The sequence below is a fragment of the Panthera uncia genome, chromosome B1 (assembly GCF_023721935.1).
Source record: "Panthera uncia isolate 11264 chromosome B1, Puncia_PCG_1.0, whole genome shotgun sequence".
Taxonomy (NCBI): Eukaryota; Metazoa; Chordata; class Mammalia; order Carnivora; family Felidae; genus Panthera; species Panthera uncia.
In genome coordinates, this window is record NC_064811.1 from 185,632,941 (window position 1) to 185,656,617 (window position 23,677).

The 23,677-nt window shown below is 41.7% G+C and overlaps 1 protein-coding gene across 6 annotated transcripts; it reads left to right on the top strand.

Annotated features, from left to right (window-relative positions):
• On the top strand, positions 1-23,432 carry CASP3 (caspase 3). 6 transcript variants are annotated; one of them, XM_049632606.1, is made up of 8 exons: positions 1-113; positions 10,352-10,481; positions 13,017-13,081; positions 15,597-15,724; positions 18,751-18,879; positions 19,198-19,373; positions 20,134-20,254; positions 21,645-23,432. In XM_049632606.1, exons 3-8 carry the CDS (start codon positions 13,029-13,031, stop codon positions 21,872-21,874), a joined length of 837 nt encoding a protein of 278 aa, XP_049488563.1. In that variant the 5' UTR covers positions 1-113; positions 10,352-10,481; positions 13,017-13,028; the 3' UTR covers positions 21,875-23,432. The 6 variants fall into 6 exon arrangements, with proteins under 6 accessions (XP_049488563.1, XP_049488561.1, XP_049488565.1 ...); XM_049632604.1 differs by lacking the exon at positions 10,352-10,481; XM_049632608.1 differs by lacking the exon at positions 10,352-10,481 and having other exon boundaries at positions 2-113; positions 15,600-15,724.
• Positions 23,433-23,677: the final 245 nt, after the last annotated feature.

The following is a 23,677-nucleotide window of genomic DNA, read 5'->3' on the forward strand; positions in this document are numbered from 1 at the left end:
GCGGAGCCTGCTCTGGAACTCACCCTTAATGGGCAGCTGGCGGAGGGCTAGAGAAACGGAGCCTGTGCGGAGAGGAGCAAGTCGGTGGCCGTTGTGTGGAGACTGTGTGTGCGGTGAGTGCTGCCATCGCCCCTTCCTGCCGCGGCCCCGTCAGCCCTAGGCCCGCTCCCTCCATCCTCCAAAGCCCGGCGCCCACCGGGCCTGCAGCAGCTCCGGGGGGAGTGGAAGAGATGGGCAGGGTCTGTGCGGCGGATCCTTTGTTATGGCACCACATGGGTGTGAGAACGTGCACCGAAGCCCGCTTGGCGACAGAGCCGAGCAGGGGTGGGGGAGACCGGGCCGAGGAGCGGAGATCTGGCTGGAGGGGCCGAGCCCGGAGGACGGGAGAATGGACAGGCCGGGCCGGAGCATCGAAGCCGGATTGCCGGAGACTAGACCCCGGGCCTGGGGACGAGTGGGGGGAGGGGGCGCCGAACCCGGCAGTAGGAGGAGGAGCCGAGAGCCGAAGGCAGCGGGATGCCTGGGAAGGTAGGGCGGCCTTGGGCTAAGATTTGGATCGGGAAGAGAGGAGCGGAAGCTCGGCGCCCAGAAACCGTGCCCCTGGGGGGCCGAAGGCGGGCCTGGTGGTGCCGAGAGGCGCGGCCCTCGGGGCCGATCCTCCCGTTACTGGACGACCGTATGGTCTTTGCTGCCTGTTGCGTCTCGGGCGTAGATTTTCTCCGGTAGACTGTGTGACTCAGTTTTCCAGAGACGTAACTTCAAGCAGTGAATTCCAATTCCTTTTCAGACCTGAGGGCTTCCATAAGTCCTTGCAGCTCTTCCCTGTGGTTAAATATCCATTGCCAAAGTCCCCTAGGAGCTGCTTTGAAACCCCCTCAGGCCATGCTGAAAATTGCGCCCTTCTCACACTTGTCACTCTTGATTTGAGTGGTCTGTTCTCAAGCCATGCAGAAGCTTCCTCTCTCCCTGTACTCAGTAAAGGGCATCCAAGCCAAGAAACCAGGAACCAGCCTTCTCAGCTACCGCGCCCTGTTCTTTCCTCAGTTAGCCATCAAGCCTCTGGACCTCCTGAATATCCGCCACATCTGTCCACTTCTCTGCATTCCTGAGAGCCACCCCAGGCTCTCACGTGGCTACAACAGCCTCATTGGTCTCCGTACTTCCAGACCCCTTCCCCCTTTCTAGTCCATTCTTCACAGCACAGGCTGAGTGATGTTTACAAAATAGAATTCCAGAAGGCTTATCCTTTGCCCATAGGACAAACCCGGTGCCTTAACGAGGCTAACAAAGCCAAGCACGGGTTGGGTCCTTGGTCTCCTCCCCTGCCTTATCTTTCATTATAGCACCATTTCACTTTCTGCACAGCCAGGCTGATCTTAATACCTATTCTCTGCCTGGAACACTCTGCATTCGCTCTCTCCCTTCTTTACATCACATTTCCTTGTGGAACTTCTACTTAGGTTTCTGTACTCATTAAGCACTTCAAGGTTTAAGTCTTCTCATCATGTGTTCCTTTTGCATCCTGCATTTCCTAAGAAGGAAATGGCATATCCTTTGCAATTGCTAGTTTACTATCTCCCCTACTAGTTAGTAAGCAAATTCCATGAAGTACTGTGTTTATCTTGTTGTTCCTTATTGTCTTTCCCCATGTCTAGGGCCTGGCACATGTTAATGCCCAGACTACAGTATTATGTTGTTTTTTTTTTTTTTTAAATAATTAAGCCCTGTTTAGAAAAAGTAAACCTATTTTAGGATTACTTGGCAAATTATAATTAAAAGATGTGGATTAGAAAGGAACTGCAGAACTGAAATATGGAGACGCTGTAACAATGTGAATATGTAAGATAGTAACAGGTGCTGAGCAAAGTGATTAGACCAGCCTGTATCAAAACGTGCTCAGCCACTTTGAATGTGTTAGAGTTACATGATCTCCAAGCTTAAATCATCCCTCTCACACCTGATGTTTGAGCTTTGGTTTTGCTTTGCTTTTTTGCAAAAGAAGGCTTTAAAAGTTAGAATGTGTTTTAACAAAGGAACAATTTATTAAAGTGTGGTGATAAAACCTGCTCACAATACAAAGGAAATGAAACATGGTACCTATTTAAATCATCAGATTTGCTTTTGCTCTCCTTAAAAAAAAAAAAAAAAAAGGCCTTTCTTCCTGCCATTTTAAGAGACTAACGTGTTGTCTGATTTAGACATTTATAATATTTCTTTACTGTTTGCTTTCAAACCTAATTTAACACAGCCTACAGCTTCATCCTCCTTCAATGCTGAAAAGCAGTCTTTCCTTTCACGTATGCTTTCAGAACAGTTTTGGTGCCTAGTATTAGATCTTTAAACTCTGCCTCAAAGGTAGGAAGCACTGGTGTTTGGGCCCCCAAAAAGATGTGGGAATTCTTCAACTGTTAGATAACGTTCTGTACACATTTAGTAAATATAAATGTAAAGGAGGGGAATAGGCACTCTGTTGTCAGAAGACCCGAGGCCAAGTCCCAAGGGCATCCCTTACTAGCTCTTTCGTAGATTAGGCATAAATTATATACACACCTCATAGGGTGGTTGTAAGGATGAAATGGACGTCTGTTGACGGTGCTTTCTAACTATGTAATGTTATTTCTCTGCCTATTTTGGTTTTGCCTGCAAATTGCTTACAGAGATTCTGAGTTCGAGTAAGATAAAGTTAGGTGATCCCTACTGAGCACTGTCTGGCATCTGGCTTGTGGAGGCACCTCTGAATTCCCCGGGGGGTACAGGCGAGTCCCACACAGGGATGGGACCCACGGCTCTGCCCTCACTGCATCCACTCAGGTTGACCGCAGTATTCTGCACGCAATTGTTCAGGTAATTATTATAGCACAAATGGCAATTGAGTAAATACTGCTCACTCTGACTTTTCCCAGTTTCAAACCTTCTCTCCCTGGGAGGATTTTTTTAAGTCAGGTGATTGTAAACACGAATCTGCGTGTAGGGAGGAGTGGTTCTGAGTGGGCAGGAGAAAGTCTTGTAGGTTAGCTGTAATTTTTATGAAAGGCATTCAGGATCCTTCATTCTACATTTATTTTATACACAATTTGGCTTTGAATGGGGGGAAGCAATTCCAGCCTGTCTTCCTGGGCCTGTGGCCCTTCCAGAAGAAAGGAAAGAATGATTTCATTTGATTCTATGGCACCACTGAACTTACTCTAGTTTATTCTGTATTTAATTCTACTTGCTGCTCAGTGGGTTTTCACCTCAATTACAAAATAAATATTAAAAGAATGACTACTCGGTCCAATGACAACATCCAATTCAGTGAGTCTTACAATTCCCCAAAGAAAATCAGAGACTAGATGGGAAACAGTTTCCATAAAACCCCCAGTACATTAGAGCTGAAGTCTTTTCTTATTCAAACTATTTGAAAAGTACGTTTTTCTGTTTCACTTACTAAATTTGGATACATGACTGCTTTTCAGACTTTGTCCTCTGTAATCGGTTATAAATACAACCCTGATGTTTTTCAAGTTCTTTGGCAAAAGCATAAATCCCAGAAATCCTAATGGGAAGGCTTCACCTTTACTTTAGAGGCATACAGAAAATATGTCTTAATAACATACTGAATGCTTAACATGAAAGCAGTTATGTGACTTTTAGAAGTAAATTACCCAGTGGCCTCAGAAACACCATAACTGTCATCCTTATTTTCTTCATTAATTAGAGTAAGTGCACTTTATACTATTTCTGTGTCTCTGCTATCAGTCTCTGTCATGTTATTTATGCTCTTTGCTGCTTCTTAATTAGAGCTTCTAGGTTATGGATTTTAGTTTCCTGTCTTGAAATTATGAATAGTGTCCTATAGGGTAGTAAGTCACGTAGAAGAGTGGGAGTCCTGGCTCTGCCACTTAAGTTACTTAATTGCTCTGAGCCTCAGTCAGCTGAACTGTAAAATGGGGATCTTAACGTCTCAGACCATCACTGGAAGAACTAATCAGAAATACAGTGTGTTGTTTTGTTTTTTTTTTTTAAGATAGATTCATGGAGTTGATTCATAAGTGAGTATTCATTCTGATGCCTCATTTTGAGATTTCAAACCCTTTGAGACCGGGCTTTATCCCTTACCTCAGTTTCTTGTAGGGTAGCCCCCAGGAACAACCTACTGATGGGGGACAGGTTAGCTGAGTAGGAATCTAGCAAACTGTTTATACTATTTTAAAATCTTATTCGGAAATCTCTGCTGTAGACACACTTTCAAACTATTCATTTTTAATAACAGAGTTTTGTGGGCTTTTACATAACACTTCATAACTTCATATAGAAATTGCAATTTTAGAAATTAATTTCCATTCTGCACCTTAACTGTAGATGACTTTCTCTGCTTTATTGTATTATTGCAATACATGATGGTCCCTTTAGTTGGCTAACCACAATATAAATAGGAAAACATTACAACTCTTCACTTGTTTAGGAAAACACAGTGTGAAATGTTTAAATATCTGTTTCAGAGTGACAGCAAATTTATACTGAAAACCTGTTTTTAAACTTGAAGATCTGTTTGTATCTTCAGTGGCAAATGCTAAAAGAGTCTAGGAACTTGAGAAGTGACCCTAAGACCCACATTCAAGTTGCCATCTAATGCCAATTGGTCCACTTAAATTTTCTCTAGGACCTAATATATATTCAGAAATCTACTTTGTGAGCAGCAGCATCCTGAATTGGTGGGAAAAAATAACATACATCAGTACAGCAGAAACAATTAGTATTAAGTTCATTGCTGCACTAAGATATATTTCTTAAATCCTTCTTATCTTCCCACTTACGTTTTGTCAAATGAAAATGTTCTAAGAACATAGACTTCTGTTATCATTTAGAGCATTAGATGTTTCCCTTGAGGGATCATTTTTTTTCCTTCAAGATGAGATCACCATCCTCAGAATAATTTATATTCAGCCAAGCATTAGCTAATGGAGGTGAGGTAATGCTAAATGTGACACATTAGTAAGTTCTGCGAGAACCACAGCGCTGATCCCAAGAGTGTGGATTTGCTACTTTCACGTGGAAAAAGCAGATGGTGACAAGGAGAGAACAAATGTGCACGAATCTGAGGCAGTGAGGATTTTATTTACCATTATATAAATTTACGATACTAGATGAAGGTCAACTGATACTGTCACAATGTATAGTATTCAGATTCTGGTAACAAAAGCCATGAAGCATGTTACAGTATTTTTTCCTGAGAAATCCTTATCAAACACTATAATCCTACTCTAAAGAATTCATATTTTTCCTTTCAGCCACCAACTGCCTTTACTGCAACAAGATCGTACATCTCGTGCCTAATATCAGATATTAATAAATTACGATTATTTGTATTAAGCTTGATCTATATGAAACTGTAACTTTTAAGAATGATTTGGTCGGAGAAAGTTCAGTAGAGGCACCCGGGTGGCTCGGTTGAGCATCTGACTCGATTTTGGCTCAGGTCACGATCCCAGGGTCGTGATCAAGTTTCACATCAGGCTCCACACTGGGTGTAGAGCCTGCTTGGGATTCTCTCTCACCCTCTGCCCCTCTCCCGCACCTGCGTACTCTCGCTCTCCAAAAACATTAAGTTAAATTAAAAAGAAAGTTCAGTGAAAAGGAAGTAACTATGTAAAAGTCTCCTATTATTCAAATGAAATCTTAACACTGATATGAGCCAAGAAGCCAAATATTTTAAAACTCTGGAAAGCTGGTCACTATTTAAATTAAAACTTTCTATAAGGATAGAATAGTTTCATTCCACAGCTTATTGTTGGCAAAAGATAAAAAGGTTGTTAGAAATTAGTATTTCAGTCTGAGAATCACTGCACTGTTGGCCAAAGTGTTTGACAGGATCTCTTAAGGGCTTCAGTCCCATGCGGGAACCTACCAGCATTTAGGGGTTCCTGAGCACATACTGTACATTTGGAAAACCCATTCACAGGGCCAATTTGAGACAAACCCTGGGGGCCAGAAAGGACACTGGCAGGAGCTCAGGGTTCAGCTTAAGAAATTTCTTTTTTCTTTTTTTTAATGTTTTTATTTATTTTTGAGACAGAGAGAGACAGAGCATGAGCAGGGGAAGGGCAGAGAGAGAGGGAGACACAGAATCTGAAGCAGGCTTCAGGCTCTGAGCTGTCCGCACAGAGCCCGACACGGGGCTTAAACTCACGGAGTGGGAGATCATGACCTGAGACGAAGTCGGACGCTCAACCGACTGAGCCACCCAGGCGCCCCAAGAAATTTCTATTTTTATTAAGTCGTCTTTCCCACTGTGTTTTCAGTCCAGATTTACTACAGGCTGGCCATAAAGTCTTGAAACATATATAATACTATTTTCGTATGGATTGTAATACAACAATAAATCATATATTTGCCTGTGTTTTCAGAATTGTTAGCCACTCTGTAACTATTCTCTCAATTCATCAAATTAACCACGACTTTGTTTTTTAGCAAAAAATTATGGATGGATAGTTTTTTTGAGTTCTAGTCTGCCCACTTAGAATTGGCCTGCATGGGGCAATTTGGGCTCTAGATTTATGGTTCAAGGACATTTGAGGTTTCCTGTACCTGATACATGTTTTTTTCAATGTGTGAAACAGAAAGAGAAAGAAAAAGAGGGAGACTAGAACATGGCACAGAGCAGTTAAGGAAGGATTGCTACTTTCATAGTAGACATGATCTTTGTTACTATTTTCTAACTTTAAAAATAATACATGGCACAAAAACAGACACTCAGATCAATGGAACAGAATTGAGAACCCAGAAATGGACCCACAAACATATGGCCAACTAATCTTTGACAAAGCAGGAAAGAATAGCCAATGGAATAAAGATAGTGTCTTCAAGTGGTGCTAAGAAAACTGGACAGCAACATGCAGAGAAATGAACCTGGACCACTTTCTTACACCATACACAAAAATAACTCAGGCAACAACAGATGTTGGCGAAGATACAGAGAAAGAGGATCTCTTTTGCGCCGATGGTGGGAACGCAAGCTGGTGCAGCCACTCTGGAAAACAGTACGGAGGGTCCTCAAAAAATTAAAAATAGAACTACCCTCTGACCCAGTAATTGCACTACTAGGTATTTATCCAAGGGATACAGGTGTGCTGTTTCGAAGGGGCACGTGCACCCTAATGTTTATAGCAGCACTATCGACAATAGCCAAAGTATGGAAAGAGCCCAAATGTCCATCTATGGATGAATGGATAAAGAAGATGTGGTATATATATATACAATGGAGTATGACTCGGCAGTCAAAAAGAATGAAATCTTGCCATTTGCAACTACGTGGATGGAACTGGAGGGTATTACACTAAACGAAATTAGTCAGTCAGAGAAAGACAAAAATCATATGACTTCACTCATATGAGGGCTTTAAGGGAGAAAACAGATGAACATAAGGGAAGGGAAACAAAAATAATATAAAAACAGGGAGGGGGACAAAACATAAGAGACTCATAAATATGGAGAACAAACAGAGGGTTGCTAGAGGGGTTGTGGGAGGGGGGGATGGGCTAAATGGGTAAGGGGCATTAAGGAATCTACCCCTGAAATCACTGTTGCACTGTATTATAACTAACTTGGAAGTAAATTTAAAAAATAAAGTAAACATACACCATTAAAAAAAAAAAAAAGGGCACTTGCTGTGATGAGCACTGGGTGTTGTATGTAAGTGATGAATCACTGGGGCGCCTGGGTGGCTTGATCAGTTAAGTGTCCGACTTCGGCTCAGGTCATGATCTCACGGTCCGTGAGTTCGAGCCCCATGTCAGGCTCTGTGCTGACAGCTCAGAGCCTGGAGCCTGTTTCAGATTCTGTGTCTCCCTCTCTCTCTGCCCCCCACCCTGTTCATGCTCTGTCTCTCTCTGTCTCAAAAATAAATAAACGTTAAAAAAAAAAAAAATTAAAAAAAGTGATGAATCACTGAATTCTACTCCTGAAACCAATATTGCACTGTATGTTAATTAACTAAAATTTAAGTTAAAGATTTACAAGATAAATTAATATAAATAAATATAATAAAAATTTTAAAGTTAAATAAATAAATAAATAAATAAATAAATAAGAACAGTACAGGGGCCCCTGAGTGGCTCAGTCGGTTAAGCATCCAACTTTGGCTCAGGTCATGATCTCATGGTTCATGGGTTCAAGCCCTACATCGGGCTCTGTGCTGACAGCTCAGAGCCTGAAGCCTGCTTTGGATTCTCTCTCTCTCTCTCTCTCTCTCTCTCTCTCTCTCTCTGCCCCTCCCCCACTTATGCTCTGTCTCTTTCAAAAATAAATAATTAAAAAAAAATTTTTAAACAATACAGATATCATAGAAAAAATAGAAAATAAAATTTTAAGGAATGAATAAGTTGCCAATAATCCCATCCCCCAGAGATAGCCACAGTTAACAGGTTAATATGTAAAGATCCTAGATAATTACTTTGGGTCTTTTTCTTGTGTTTGCTTTGATGGAGATTATTTTATACAGCTTTAAAAGCATTTTTTTAATGTTTTATTTATTTTTGAGAGAGAAAGCATGAGTGGTGGAGGGGCAGAGAGAGAGAGAGAGAGAGAGAGAGGGAGGGACAGAGGATCTTAAGTGGGCCCTGTGCTGACAGCAGCAAGCCCGACGCAAGTCTCGAACTCAACTGTGAGATCACAACCTGAGCCACAGTTGGACACTCAACCAACTGAGCCACCCGGGCACCCCTGTAACCTATATCTACTTAGCCTTACATTATAAGCATTTGCTATATAATTGATAAGTACTTTTTTGTACTGTTTATATATTTTGATTAAGAGAGGGCTGGGGAGAGACAGGTAGAGAGAATGGGAGAGAAAATCCCAAGCAGGCTCCACACTCAGTGCAGAGCCTGATGCAGGGCTTGATCCCATGACTGCGAGTAATGACCTGAGCCACCCACGTGCCCCTTGTTAAGTTGTTTAAAAAACTTTTATACCAGGGCTGAGCGTAGCCTGCTTAAGAGTCTTTCTCTCCCTTGCCCCTCTCCCGTGTGCCCTTTCTCTCCAAAATTAAAAAACAAAAAAAAAAACAAAAAAAAAACATTGTTTTAAGTTTTATAGTTCTATTAGCCAGTGTATGGATATACCACAACTTAACTATTCTCAGTTCTCGATATTCTCAATATTTTGTTGAAAAATGCGTATCCTTCCCTCTTTACCCCCACCAACCCCTGGGGTTATTTTTTTGGGCTGCATTCTTAGAAGTATGATTTTACCAGGTCAAACTTGAAAGCATTTATTGAGGGGTGGGAGGACATATCAAGATGTTCTCAAGAGATGATCCCAGTTGACGTCCCTTCCAGTAGTGTATGAGAATGCCTGTCTCACACACCTCTCCTCATATTGTGCGTGATCGGTTTTAGGTATGACTTGGTTCAAATACGTGGGTAAGTCCGCACAAAAATACAGCTAGGACATTTTGGGATTCTCGTCTCGTGGCTGATCTAAATATAGAGGAAATAGGAGCAATCCCAGGGAAGTACCTAATCCTCCCTCTGTCACACTCACCATCTCTTTACACGGTGTGCCTGATATTTGTCCTCCTTCCCATCATGGCAGATGAACCCTCTCCTGTTCTTAGCTGAGACTGACACCTCCCCACATGTGAGCTACATCCACAAACCCTTTCATCCCTTCAGGAACTTTCTCTCCTCTTGCCCTGTTAATTTCTCACTTTACACAGATCAGTCTCACCAACATGAAAGCATGCCTTCTATAACCTATCTTTAAAACCAAACAACTTAAGAAATCTCTGCCCCCTTGTCCCCCTCCAGCTACTATCCCATTTCTCCTTTCCCCTTCACTGCAAAACTGTTTACTCACTTTTGTTATCTTTACTCATTTTCCTTCTCCCATTTTCTCCCCAACCCTCTGCGGCAACATGGATCCTTTTAAACTATGATTTTTGAAAAGTATAAAATGTGGCTGTTGGGTAAATGTAAAATAAATGTGTCAGATATTTTAAAGCATTTTTTTTAATGTTTATTTATTTTGAGAGAGAGAGAGAGAGCGTACACGTGCAATTTGGAGAGATGCAGAAAGAGAAAGGAGAGAGAATCCGAAGGAGGCCCAGATGTAGGAATCGATTCCATGACTGTGAGATTAGGACCTGAGCCAAAATCAAGAGTCAGATGCTTAACCGACTAAGCCACCCAGGCGCACCAGATATTTTAATTAATAATAGAACCAGTAAGATATTAAGACCAGTTCAAAGGAGAATTGGAAGAACAAACATAGACAATTAGGTATAATGAAATGAATTTGCTAATAGAAGCAAAACTGGTTAATATCCTGTAGGGCGGTAATACATCATTTGAAAGGGTCCTCTTTTCTACAGGTTCAAAACCAACTGCATCATTAAAAGACACATTCATTTTTGTTGCTACGGACAAGAATCATTTGCATGGCCATCCATTTTCCATGACTTATCTTCCTACAGAGTTGTAAAATAACCTACACAGTACAAGGTCAGTCAAAAGACACCCTATAAAGTCAAGATTCCTCTTGACAATGGCCAGCACCACACTGAAATGATACACAGTAATTTCTTTTGCCCATTTCCAAGTGTTAGACAATTTTTCCTGACATTCCTCTGATACTCCCCCTGCTGCCAGTCACCTTAGTCTCCTACTGGCTCTCTAAATACCAGAGTGCCCCAGTGTATCTCCAGCACGGATCTCTCCCTGATTCCAGACTCTTAACTGCCTGCATCTACTGTTCAACTCTAGTCTAAGCCATCATCATCCCTTTCTAGAACTATTCTTTAAGGCTTTCCATTGGCCTGTGTGTTTGTGCTCCAGTCTTCTGCAGTTAATTCTCCACTCAGCAGTGACAGTGATCTTTTGAAAGCATTCCTTCCCTCCTCTGCTTAAAAACACACCAATGGTTTCTCCTTGCAACCAGAATAAAACCCAAGCTGCTCTCAGCTCCTGAGGGCCCCATGTGATCTCACCTTTCCTACTCCATTTCTCTTCCCTTCCCTCCCCTCCCTTCCCCTCCCTTGACCATGCACTAAGTGAAATTAGTCTTCTTTCTGTACCATGAATACACCAAACTTTTTCAGAGACGTTGTACTCGGGGGTCCTTCTCTGGCAAGGATAGCCTCAATGTCTTGGATCTCGATGTAAATGTCACTTCGGAGATGGCTTCTCCAACCACCTTAGCTAAAGTAGCTCGCACTCCCAGTCTCTCCAGTACTTTACCCTATTTTATTTTCTTCAGAGTTCCAATTAGTGTCAGAAATCTTACTGTCAATCTGTAACTATTCTTCCTTTCTAGGATGAAACTTTCTTGAAGGTAAGAACTTTGCCTTGTCTTCTACTCTGTCCTAGTACTTACAATGGTACCTAGCACAAAGCATGTGCTCACTAAATATTTGCTTACTTACTAAAAGAGGGTTCATCACTATCCTCCCGTGATTTTGTAGAAAGCCTGTAGGAAACAAGATGGTAGAAAAGCAAAAAAAGTCTTTGTTAGAAATGCAAAATGAAGACTGGTGTTGAGAGAAGGTGAAATGCTACCCTCCTCTGTGGTTGAATTGAAATGGTGACACTTCCTTTCCTCCATATTCTTGTCTCCATCTTTCCCCACCATGGGTGCATATAATATTTAGGGAGAAGGCAGGAAGGAACTTAACTTTGGAGAACAAAAGAAGTCTCCTTAGTTCTTAGGAGGCCTTGAAAGGGGTGGGCTTTGGTAGGGATTTTCAGTTTGGGAAGATGAAAAAGTAAGTTCTAGAGATGGATGGTGTGATGGTTATGCAATAATGTAACTATACGTAATGTCACTGAATTGTACACTTAAAATAGGATGGTAAATTTATGTATGTTTTATCACAATTTTTTAAATTTAAAAGTGGGAAGGGAGGCTAAGGCTTTCTATATAAGCTCTGTGATTGAGTAGGTCCTGTTGATGGGCTGGTATATTCTTTTAAGATTCCTGATTTTAGCATACGAGTTAGGTTAAAATTGTATCTTGGTTAGAATTTCTGAGATAGCCAGGGCTTCCAGAGGCTGGAGAAAGTTGAGCAATTTTGGCCTTGTTTTTTCTCTCTTCTTTATTTAAGGAGGCAGATTGCCATGGGAAGTACCTTTACTTCTGGAAGGCTAGAGAAGACATGGGAGAACTCCAGAAGACAAGTAGTAAGGCCCTGGCTTCCTCGGAGGCCTCAGAGCAGAGTGGGAAGGAAGGGGCCTCAGTCACTTAGCTCTGTGACTGTGGACCAAGTCATTTAATCACTAAAAGTGGAGTTTCCTGACTTGTAGGAGTGTTGGGAAGAGAAAAGGTCACATGCCCAGCACAGTGTCTGCTGTATAATAAGTGCTTTGATTGTTAAGGACGTGCGCACTGCATAAGGTAGGCTAGAATTGTCTGATGGAAGCATGAAAGCAGAAACTTCAGTTCTTACTTCCTGGTTTCCCAGGCCATCCACCCCACCGCCCTAAATGAGAAGTCGGGATTCTCAAGCCCAGTTTCAGAATAAAGATTATATGGAGGTTTGGAACTTCTTGGTGCTGTATCTCTCAAGAATCTAAAGCATCGTAGAATAGTATGATGTGAGGTATACCGTTGTGATGGGGCCTTTCTGGGTTTTGTTTTGATGGTGTTGAGTTAGAAAACTGAGTTCTTATCAATGAATGACCTGCTCTGTTGCAATAAGTTGCAACTGGTATCCTGGTCGGGTGGGAGTGTACAAATGTAAAAATTGATCAAGCCGCATGCTTCTTCCTTGTATACTGTATGGACTTCATAGCTCGCTTAAAAAAGAAAGAAAGAGACAAAGAAATGGGCTCCGTTACACATACTTTTAGAAGGGATCATTGTTTTCAGGTTTGACTCACAGAAACATTTAACAGAGGAGGTGAAGCTGGGGAGGGGGGTAACGCTAATGTGAAAATGTCCATATAAAGCATTAATTTGGAGAAACCATCATTGGAATAATTAAGAGGAGGCAGTGATCTTATAATTACAGATTTTGATTACTTCCTATCTTTATATTCTAGTTAGAAGTACCCATGGAGAACAGTGAAAACTCAGTGGATGCAAAATCCATTAAAAATTCAGAAACGTAAGTATTTCTAATACTATCTTTTTTTTTTTTAATTTTTTTTTTTTAACGTTTATTTATTTTTGGGACAGAGAGAGACAGAGCATGAACGGGGGAGGGGCAGAGAGAGAGGGAGACACAGAATCGGAAGCAGGCTCCAGGCTCTGAGCCATCAGCCCAGAGCCCGACGCGGGGCTCGAACCCACGAACGGCGAGATCGTGACCTGAGCCGAAGTCGGACGCTCAACCGACTGAGCCACCCAGGCGCCCCTCTAATACTATCTTTATAATCAGAGAAAGGCATGTGTACGTGACACAGCGAACTTTGAGAAGCAAGGAAACAGAAAGGGCTTTCAAACCAGAGACACCCAGCCAGCTCCCTACCTCAGCTGTGTGGCTCCACATGTCTACTTAGCCTCCCTGAATCTTCTTAAAATCAAACTTTCACGAAACTATGGGGAGGTACAGTGCCTGACCCACAGTCAGAGACCCTAACCTGGAAGCGGGACGCCACAGGAAGGGCAGAACTTGCAGATCTGGATGGTTCTGTGCTTCCCTAAATCCTTCTGGAGGATGAGAGCTTCTGTGTTTGGGGGAGATTTTTGGCGTTGTGTTTATCTCTGAGGGACAAGACTAAAATGAAATGACAATTCCGAGTCTGGGGAAGAATTGCCTGGTTTTAGATGATCTTGTACCCTTTGTTTTTCTGTCTTCCTTTTTGCAATATTTTACATATTAATGTTTCCCATAACCAGATGTTGGAGAAAGAAAAAAGATAAAACTCAAAACACTATTAATTTAATTCATGTCATTATCCATTTGCAATCTCTTGGAGAACTTTGAATTCTAAAATTTCTTTCTGAGACCTGATATTACTATTTTGGACCACCCAGGGAAGTAGTAGTTTTAGTACTAAATAAGAGTATTACAGAACTATTAACAGGTTACCAATAAAGATTTAGCGGTGTCTGTTTCACTAAGGAGATTTCCTAGAAACTAAGCTTTTGAAATGCACTCTCCTTTTAGAGGGTTTGGGGATTTTTTTAAAAACCTTTTTAAATGATACATGCATTTTCCTACCTTTTCATATCATATAGAATATAATTTTTTTACCGGTTTTATTCATTTTTGAGAGACAGAGAGCATTAGCAGGGGAGGGGCAGAGAAAGAGGGAGACACAGAATCCGAAGCAGGCTCCAGACTCTGAGCTGTCAGCACAGAGCCCAACGGGGGGCTCAAACTCATGAACTGTGAGATCATGACCTGAGCCACCCAGGTGCCCCTAGAATATAATTTAATAGCAAATTGCATGGGAGCCCAAAACAGATTTAGGTCATTTTTGTCCTGTGCTAAGTTATCCTCACGTCCCTTGGTTTTTTGAGTCTCTGCTCTTTATCAGGCAGCCCCCTCCCCCCACGGCTCCCCCAGCCTGGCTATCCTACTGCCTCCTAGGAGGCAGCAGGAGGTGAAGAATTACTGTTCTGGGGTCCATTATCTATATGGTCTCCAACAAGTCAGTCTGCTTTCAGAGTGTTGATTTTCTCACCTGTAAAATGTGGGGATCTTCACCTCTAGCTAAATATAATAGTTCCTTTCTGACCTTGACTGCTTTCATGTACTATTTTCATCTTTTTCCAACAATGTTTTTAGAATTGCATGTAATTGCACGTAATGAAATACTCTCCGGTTAAAGGCATGATGAGTACATGCACTTTAGGTATTGAGGTTTGGCTGTTCCTAGACCTGGTATTTACTGATTCTTGGGCTAGATCAGGGTTTGGGCTTCCAGTCTATTTTGGTCAAGTATTATTGGAATGTAGCCACACACTTTGACTTACATATTGTCCTGGGCTATGTTCACCAGCAGAACGGAGGAGCTACAAAAAACACAGGCCTCAAATACTTGATATTTGGCCCTTTTGGAAAAAAAAAAAAGTTTATTGACCCTGGTCTAGGATTAACAGAGGTTTAGCGACTTTCAGACAAGTATTTTCCAGTTATATACAACAGTGATTTTCTGTATTAACTATTAATTCATTTAACTCATGGCATTTAAGAAACAATTTAGGAATTGTGGTAAATATTGTGCTTCAAGTCATATATGCATTTTGTTGCTTTCCTAGCATTTCAGGGTAATTTTTAAGACGTTGCTCTTACCTTGAAAGGTAAAATATCTCACAACATTACAAGAAATTTAAAATGTTTAAAGCATAAAATGTATGTGATGGAATTCTGTACAATTTAGAGGAAAGCCAAATGTGGAGATTAAAAGCCTGGACTCTGAAGTCCAACAGGTGCTCTTGGCCTCGGTCCTGACACGTTATCTGCATAACCATCTGCACATTACTTGGCCTCACAACAGTCACTTCCTCATCCGTAAAATGGTTTCTTGTGAAATTTAAATCAGGAAAGGCCTGCAGCACACAGCCTAACACCCACCCAACAAATGTGAACTGTCCGCATGTGTTCTAAAAGTTGTATTGATGTGAACAGCAGCATTGGCCTTTCTGTCTTTGTAAACTGTTTGATTTCCAAGCAGAAAGATCTTCCATGGAAGCAAATCAATGGACTCTGGAATATACATGGACAACAGTTACAAAATGGATTACCCTGAAATGGGTTTATGTATAATAATTAATAATAAGAACTTTCATGAAAGTACCGGTATGTATCACAACCTAATTTTTAGTCCTTTTCAAACATCGTCCTGTTTACATCTGGTATCATTTTAAAAATAGAACTGATGTTATTAGTTAGTAAACGATAACACAGAATAACCACAAAGTAAGGATGGAGCAGGACGCTTCATGTCCTGCAACACATTATGAACTCTCCATTCTTCTATCCACCATCATAATCTCTCCCTCTTCCTATAGCAGGCCTCCTATCTGTGTGTTGGCTTTTCTGCCCTCGTTTCTTTATCCCCCTGTTCCCTCTTTAACGCTAACAGAAGGATTCAACAAATAATAGGTAGTAGTACTTTTTCATTCCAGAATTGTACAGGGCACCTGGTAGGTATTCTCTTGTTTAATTTGCATAACGACCCTGAAAAGTAACCACGGTTAGGTGCTGAAAGGTTAAAATTCTTGCACAGAGTCACACAGATAATTTAATAGCAGAGCTGGGACTTGGCCTTGGTGTGCCCGACCACGCCCCCAGCCTGAGCTCTCAATCCACCTCCTGGACTCCTTCACCTGTTTGTATCTTCACTTGCTCTACTGACTTTTTCCTTTCCCCCTACAAAAATGACAGAGCCCCATTTGAAAGAGACCTTTCTTTTACCCTGCTTCCTCTTAAGCTTTGATCTCATTTTTGTCTCCTCTAAATTTTGAAAACATGTACTTCAAGCTTGCTGTTCTCACTTCTTTCCATCCCTCTTGAATCTGTTTCCTCCACTACCTCTCCACTGAAACTGTTCTCTTAGATTCACCATGGCCTGATCACCAAATCTCCTTCCCAGCCTCTATGCTGAGTGCCACTTGAATCTACTAATACATTGCAGACTTTATTTTTAGAGAATATAAAAAATAAAATCCCCTACAATCCTAAAAAGCTAATTAATATCTTGATGTATTACTTGATACTTTCTCCTGACCGTTTCTCTTAAAGCTTAATTGTATTCATAATATGCAAGCAATATTGTATCCTTATCCCTCTTAACGTAATATAAACATTTTTCGTGTTCCTGTAGAATCTTCAGATTTTTTTCTTTTAATGATCATATAGTATTCCATTTGCTCCATTTGTATAATTTACGATCTGAATGGGCTATTTTTCCACTTCTTATTTTTTAAACCGATGCTGTGATCATTCTGTGAATTGGCATATCGATCACATTAGAATTGATTTTTAACTAAAGAAATTAGAAGCAGCAGATCTAATTTAGGAAGCTGTCTACCAGAGTGGTGGTGAAAATGGCCAAAAGAAGCCAGGTGGCACTGGAAAGATAAGTGGGCCTTGGTGTTAGACTAGTTATGAAGAATGAGGACACGGTGAATGGGGATGGGTGTCTAAATCCGAATGGCAGCATTTTGCATTGCTTTCAGCTGTAAGTTGAGATGCCACCTTGAACCATGTGACATTCTGTCTCACATTGCCAGTTATGATGCCCACTTCCTGTAGGATTTTACACTGTTGAATATGTTCTTTAACAACCATAAGAACAAACAACAAACCGGTAGTCTGGCTTTAGAGCAGACTTTAGAGCATTAGAGTGAGCTCTTTTTCTGCTTTGAAATTTGAAGGTCAGGTCCTTGCAGTGATCTCTTGACAGTATCATACTTTCGGTTCTACTATTAAATAGCTCACAGGGGTGCCTGGGTGGCTCAGTCAGTTGAGTGTCTGACTCTTGGTTTAAGCTCAGGTCATGCTCTCGTGGTTTGTGGGTTTGAGCCCCGCGTCGGACTCTGTGTTGACAGCTCAGAGCCTGAAGCCTGCTTCGGATTCTGTGTCTCCCTCTCGCTCGCTCTCTCTCTCTCTCTCCCCCACCGCCTCCCCTGCTCACACTCTGTCACGCTCTCTCTCTCTCTCTCTCAAAAATAAATAAACATTTAAAAAATTTTTTAAATGGCTCACAACCTAGGACCAGAATTCACTCACCTTGTCACATAGCTGCATGGTACCCTCAGCCTCTCCAAAGTCACAACTTTGCTAGGCTTATTTTAATTTTATAAAAAATTACATACGGCCATAATAGAAATTTCAGAAACTACAGATTAACAAAAGAAAAACCACTAAAATCACTCATAGTCACACTACACAGAGATACTCTATCCACAATGTTTTGGAGCTATAGACATCGAGTCTTTTTTTTTCTATTCATACACGTTAATAACGTATTCACTTCTAAGGTGTGTCCTCCCCAACATTTTAGCATTTTTAAATCTGGGTGCACTGTGCAATCAATCTGTACATTTAGGTGGAGGGTACCGTAAAGGAGTGATGAAAGCCCAGGACCCCCAGGTACAGGCCTAACGCCAGCTTTGTTACCTTCAACAAGTGCCTGAACCTCTCTGTGCTCCTGTCCCACATCTGTACAAAAGAAGCTGGTCATAATCATGGTCTCGTGGTGCTTGGAAAGGGTTGGAGGAAATTACTCCTGGCAGGATGCCTGGTGAAAAATATTAATGTGGTAGTGGGTTTGTGGGGTTTTTTCTGGAAAAATATTATTAAAGTAGTAACGTATCTTAAAATTGCTGGGAACTTAAAAAAATTCCAGTTCCTCTGAGTGTATGAGATGTGTATATGGTTATATATATACATATGTGTGTGTATATATATATATATCATATTTTTCCTAAACAAAAGTAGTATCCTATATTGTTTTATAGGGTTTTTTTATACAATGACCATTTCCCATGGTAAAATTTTGTCTACAGAAATGGCAACACAGTATTCCATTATATAAATGAATCATAATTTATTTAACCAAAGTTCTCCCATTAAGCATTTCAGTTGTGTTTTTTACTAAACAGCTGTGAAAGATCTTAGGACCATAACACTGATACAGCTTGTATTATGAAGTGTCTTATATGCCAAGAAACTAAAGAGACTTAGTGTTACCGACGATCAGAGTAACTGAATTTTCTTAACAGCTGAAAAGAAGAATTTATTGCACTGAATAATTCATTCAGAGCCATTACTCTTTTTTTCTTTTTAATGCAATTTAAGTAATCCTTTCTGTTTTCCAGGAATGCCGTCTCGGTCTGGTACAGATGTGGATGCGGCGAACCTCCGAGAAACATTCACAAACTTGAAATACGAAGTCAGGAATAAAAACGATCTTACACGCGAACAAATTGTGGCGTTGCTGGACAGTGGTAAGAAATAACGAAGAGTGACCCGCCTTCACGGTCCAACTTTATATGACGGTAGCTGTAATTATAGCCGTAAAGCGTGAGAACCGTGGCGTCGTACTGTTCATAAGCCTACATTGTATATAAATGACATAAGAGTAGTCGTGCCCCCCCCTGAAATGGTCTGAGCTGTGCTGTCTGGCACAGGTGGGGCTTCAGTGACCTCTCGGTTCCGTCTTCAAGTCCTTCATCTTTCTCCTGTGCGGTCTCCTAGGAGATGAGTGAGCGAAGTTGTGTTGGGTTTTCTTTGCTTATTTTCCTTACTTATAAACATTTTTCCAGTTTCTAGAGAAGATCATAGCAAAAGGAGCAGTTTTATTTGCGTGCTTCTAAGCCACGGTGATGAAGGAATCATTTATGGAACAAACGGACCTGTTGACCTGAAAAAATTGACAGGTTTCTTCAGAGGGGATTATTGTAGAAGTCTAACCGGCAAACCCAAACTCTTCATTATTCAGGTAATCTTTCACTGAATAACCTGGTGACGGAGGATTAATCAGGGATTAAGTTACTCGTTTGTGGATTAGCCGATGGATTATTTTTTTCCCTCAGAAGCTACTGAACTAATGTTAACTTTTTTATTCATTTAAACTACCACTTACGAGATCTAGAATAAATGTTCATTTTAGACTTTTATCCAAAATATTCTTCATAGTTAACATCCAGTTTTACACAGCCTTTACATTTCTTAGGAATCAGTTATGTGTGTAGGGGTACCTGGGTGGCTCAGTCACTTGAGCGCCAACTTCAGCTCAGGTCATGATTTCAGTTTGTGAGTTCGAGCCATACATCAGACTCTAGGCTGACAGCTTACAGCCTGGAGCTTGCTTCAGATCCTGTCCCTCTCTCTGCCCTTCCCCTGCTTCCACTCTGTCTCTCCCCCTCTCCCTCTCTCTCAAAAATAAAATAAATGTTACCAAAAAAATTAAAAAAGAAATCACAGTTATGTGTATACACACAAGGTGTTTTATTTTTTATTGAGAGAGAGAGAGTGAGTGAGAGTGGGCATGAGCGGGAGAGGGGCAGAGAGAGAGAGAGAGAGAGAGAGTCCCAAGCAAGCTCCAGGCTGTTAGCACTGAGCCCAACATGGGGCTCAAACTCACAAAGAGTGAGATCATGACCTGAGCCAAAATCACAATTGGACCCTTAACCGACTGAGCCAGCCAGGTGCCCCACACATAACAGTTTTTTAGTAAATGTTTATTTTCTAACCTCTAGGCCTGCCGAGGCACGGAACTGGACTGCGGCATTGAGACTGACAGTGGTACCGAGGATGACATCGCCTGCCAGAAAATACCAGTGGAAGCCGACTTCTTATATGCGTATTCCACAGCCCCTGGTAAGGGTACAAACAGTGAATGTTACCTGGAGATCTTAAACACAAAGAAACTGTTCCAAAGGCTGTCAGGATTTTGATATTCATGAACAGCTAGCGGGTCTGTATTTCAGGTAACTTTAGCTACAGAGAAGTGTCTTCAGCGAAGTCTGGCTGGAAAATCTGCTGATAGAAGGAAGCATACTTGGACAGTGCCATTCATGAACTTAATGCCAGAGAGGAGGCTATAGGGTAATTCAGAATAGCACTATCGTGATTTAGTAGTAGAACACAATATGTACCATTTTGTCACAGGTATGGTAATTGTGAGAGCTTCCTCCACTTCTTGGAATAGGAGAGAGGTATGTTTTCCAGGAATTATTTGGCAGATGGGAGATAAAAAAGATAAACCTTAATAGTATATGACAAGGGAAAAGAAATGTGGTTTGTGTTAAACCCATCAGCATATAAATAAGTATTGATTGACTGTGTGATTTATTTATGATGCGACTAACTCAGGGTATCACAAAGTTTGGAAATGGCGGACAGATGCATTTTTTTTTTATTTTTATTTTTTTTAACGTTTATTCATTTTTGAGAGACAGAGTGTGAGTTGAGGAGGGGCAGAGAGAGGGGGAGACACAGAATCCAAAGCAGGCTCCGGGCTCTGAGCTGTCAACACAGAACCCAACGCGGGGCTCGGACTCACAGTGTGAGATCATGACCTGAGCCGAAGTCAGATGCTTAACCGACTGAGCACCCAGGCGCCCCTGAGGACAGATGCATTTTTAAACGATGTTACATTTTTAAATACGCTCAGTATGATTTCTTTTTGACCTCAGGACATGTTTCCAGGTAAAGTGCTTCTAAATTAGAAGCAGTCGATCCAAGAGTTAATCTGAAAAAAGTACAATACATACATTTTTTACCCTTTTTTGGAGTTTTTGAATACCCTGTAATGTCTTTATTATACTTCATTCAGATGCCTCGTAGACGCATTTAGGACACTCGAATGTGTGTGCAGACACGAGCAGCTTCTGTCTTGGATGAGTCAATAATCTGACTGCAACACTGTGCTACCCCAGTGGTGCTTCTCACACGTTTGCCTCTGTACCTTCTGCACATTACCCTCTACCCTCCCTGCGGGAAGGGGGACCCAGAGAAGAGAGCTTCCCATAATTCAGCGGGGAAGGTAGTTCACAACTCTTCGTTTCCTCGCCACGAGCAGGGGTATATACACAGCACACTTTTGTCCCCTCTAGTGTCATTTCCCCGGACACCACAGGCGCCGTTTCTTTTCCTTTTTAGGGCTGGCCCTGCTTGAGGAAATGTATGCTTGTTTTCTCCTTGACGATTATGTGAGAATTTATAACATCAGACACTCACGGCATTTCGGTTACATTTTGCCTTGTAGGTTACTACTCCTGGCGAAATTCCAAGGATGGATCCTGGTTCATCCAGTCACTTTGCTCGATGCTCAGACTGTATGCTCACAAGCTTGAGTTCGTGCACATTCTTACTCGGGTTAACCGAAAGGTAGCTCTAGAATTTGAGTCCTTTTCTCTTGACTCTGCTTTTCATGGAAAGAAACAGATTCCATGTATTGTGTCTATGCTTACAAAAGAACTATATTTTTATCACTGAAGATGGATGATTTTTTTTTTTTTTTCAGTTTGTATGCCAAGGGAGGAAAAGGTTTAACTGCTTTGTTTTCCTCTCTCATTTAGATCTAATCTAATACTTCAAGTGGTATTTTGGAACATGGCACTTTCATAGCAGCAGAATTATGAGGCTACCTCAAACTCAGAATCAGGTAGTTGAAATCAAACTTAATTAGGGATAAATAAAAGCGAATAGTGGCACAATCATTGTGAAGGGAAATGTTTGTAAATTAACTGCTCTCATAATTAGCAAGTTTTAGTGATGCCATGCTATGAATTTTTAAGTAAATACGGAAAACGTTAAACATTGTAGTTAGGAAATTCAGTGGTCCTGGTATGCTGTCATTTAAGAGTATGCGTTCTGGTTTTTGTCACACCATAGACCTACTGATGTGGAATAAGGTGTCCTAGAATTGTGGGGACCCATGGACACGGTCAAAGTCTTAAAGACCTACCTTGATTTTAGAATCGGTATTTGGAGATAAGGCCCCTGTACTTTTAGATCATTTGTCTGAGTGCATGGTTTTGTGATGTTGGTCCTGAGCAGGTCTTCGGCAAAAAGTCACGTTTACTATTGAAAAAGAAACTGAGTATTTTGCTAGAGAGGCAGTGTGCGCAAATTCCGTTGATTCTTGTGAGGCTAGATGCGGCGTCAGTGGAGGGAGACAGAGTCAGAAGTGCGAAGTGCCAGAGAGAGTTCATCCACCAGCATCGCTGTCCTGATGTCTGCGCCCGGGCCCATCCGCTGAGCTCTCACCAGGAGAGCACCTGAAGAGCAGTTACGTAAAAACCTCAAACTGTTGATCGTGCTGATAGCAGCGCGAACTGACAAAATTCTACAGGAATATAATAAAACACACCGGGCATAGTAAACAGTGTCATGCAATGAAGAAGCAATAAATCCATCAGCTGGGTGCTCCATAACTAGGAGATGGTTTGACCTGAGCAGAGACACGGCGGGCACAGCCCGTGTGATGTGATGGAGACGGGGCCACAGACCGGCTTCAGAAAAACCACCGCCAGTTAGTTGTTTCGTATGGACTGGTGCGTGTGGAGGATGAATCTCCAAGAAAGCAAACCAAAGCAGAAACGTCTGAATTGGAAATTTTCCAGAGAAGGTGAGCGTCACAGCCAAAAGCATAGCACGCTTTGTAGTACGGTTTTTAAGCAAGCTATTTTCTGTTGAAGTCTACACAGGAAATGGTCCGGTTATAATCATGTCCTGTTCTCTGAAATGAAAGGCCCACCGCACACAGAACCTGAGACGCCAGCCAGTCTCCCCTCCCCTGGCGCAGGGGAAGCGGCGCTCGGGCAGGCCCTGGGCCGCTGCCGCGTCACCAGGTCTCCCTGGTTTTTCCGTCTCACGTTGCACATAAGCTATCTCTTGCTCAAAGAAAGGAACTCACATTTATAAATGACAGCTCTTTGTTTTGACTATGGAACTTTTTTGTATAAATGAAGCATGCAATGGTATCTGTGTGACTGTTCTGTAAACTTTTGTTATGATTTTTTATTTCAAAACATAAATTTTAACTTAAAATTACCAACATGGTCAAGTTTTTGTTGTCGTTTCTGATGTTGTGCTACTGACTGTAGTTAAAAACATTTTTAACCAAGGAGCGCCTGGGTGGCTCAGTTGGTTGGGCGTCCGACCCTTGGTTTCAGCTCAGGTTGTGACCCCACGGTGGTGGGATCTTGTCTGGCTCTGTGCTGACAGTGCAGAGCCTGCTTGGAATTCTCTCTCTTCCCCTCCTCTCTCTCTTCCCCTCCTCTCTCTCTCTCTCTC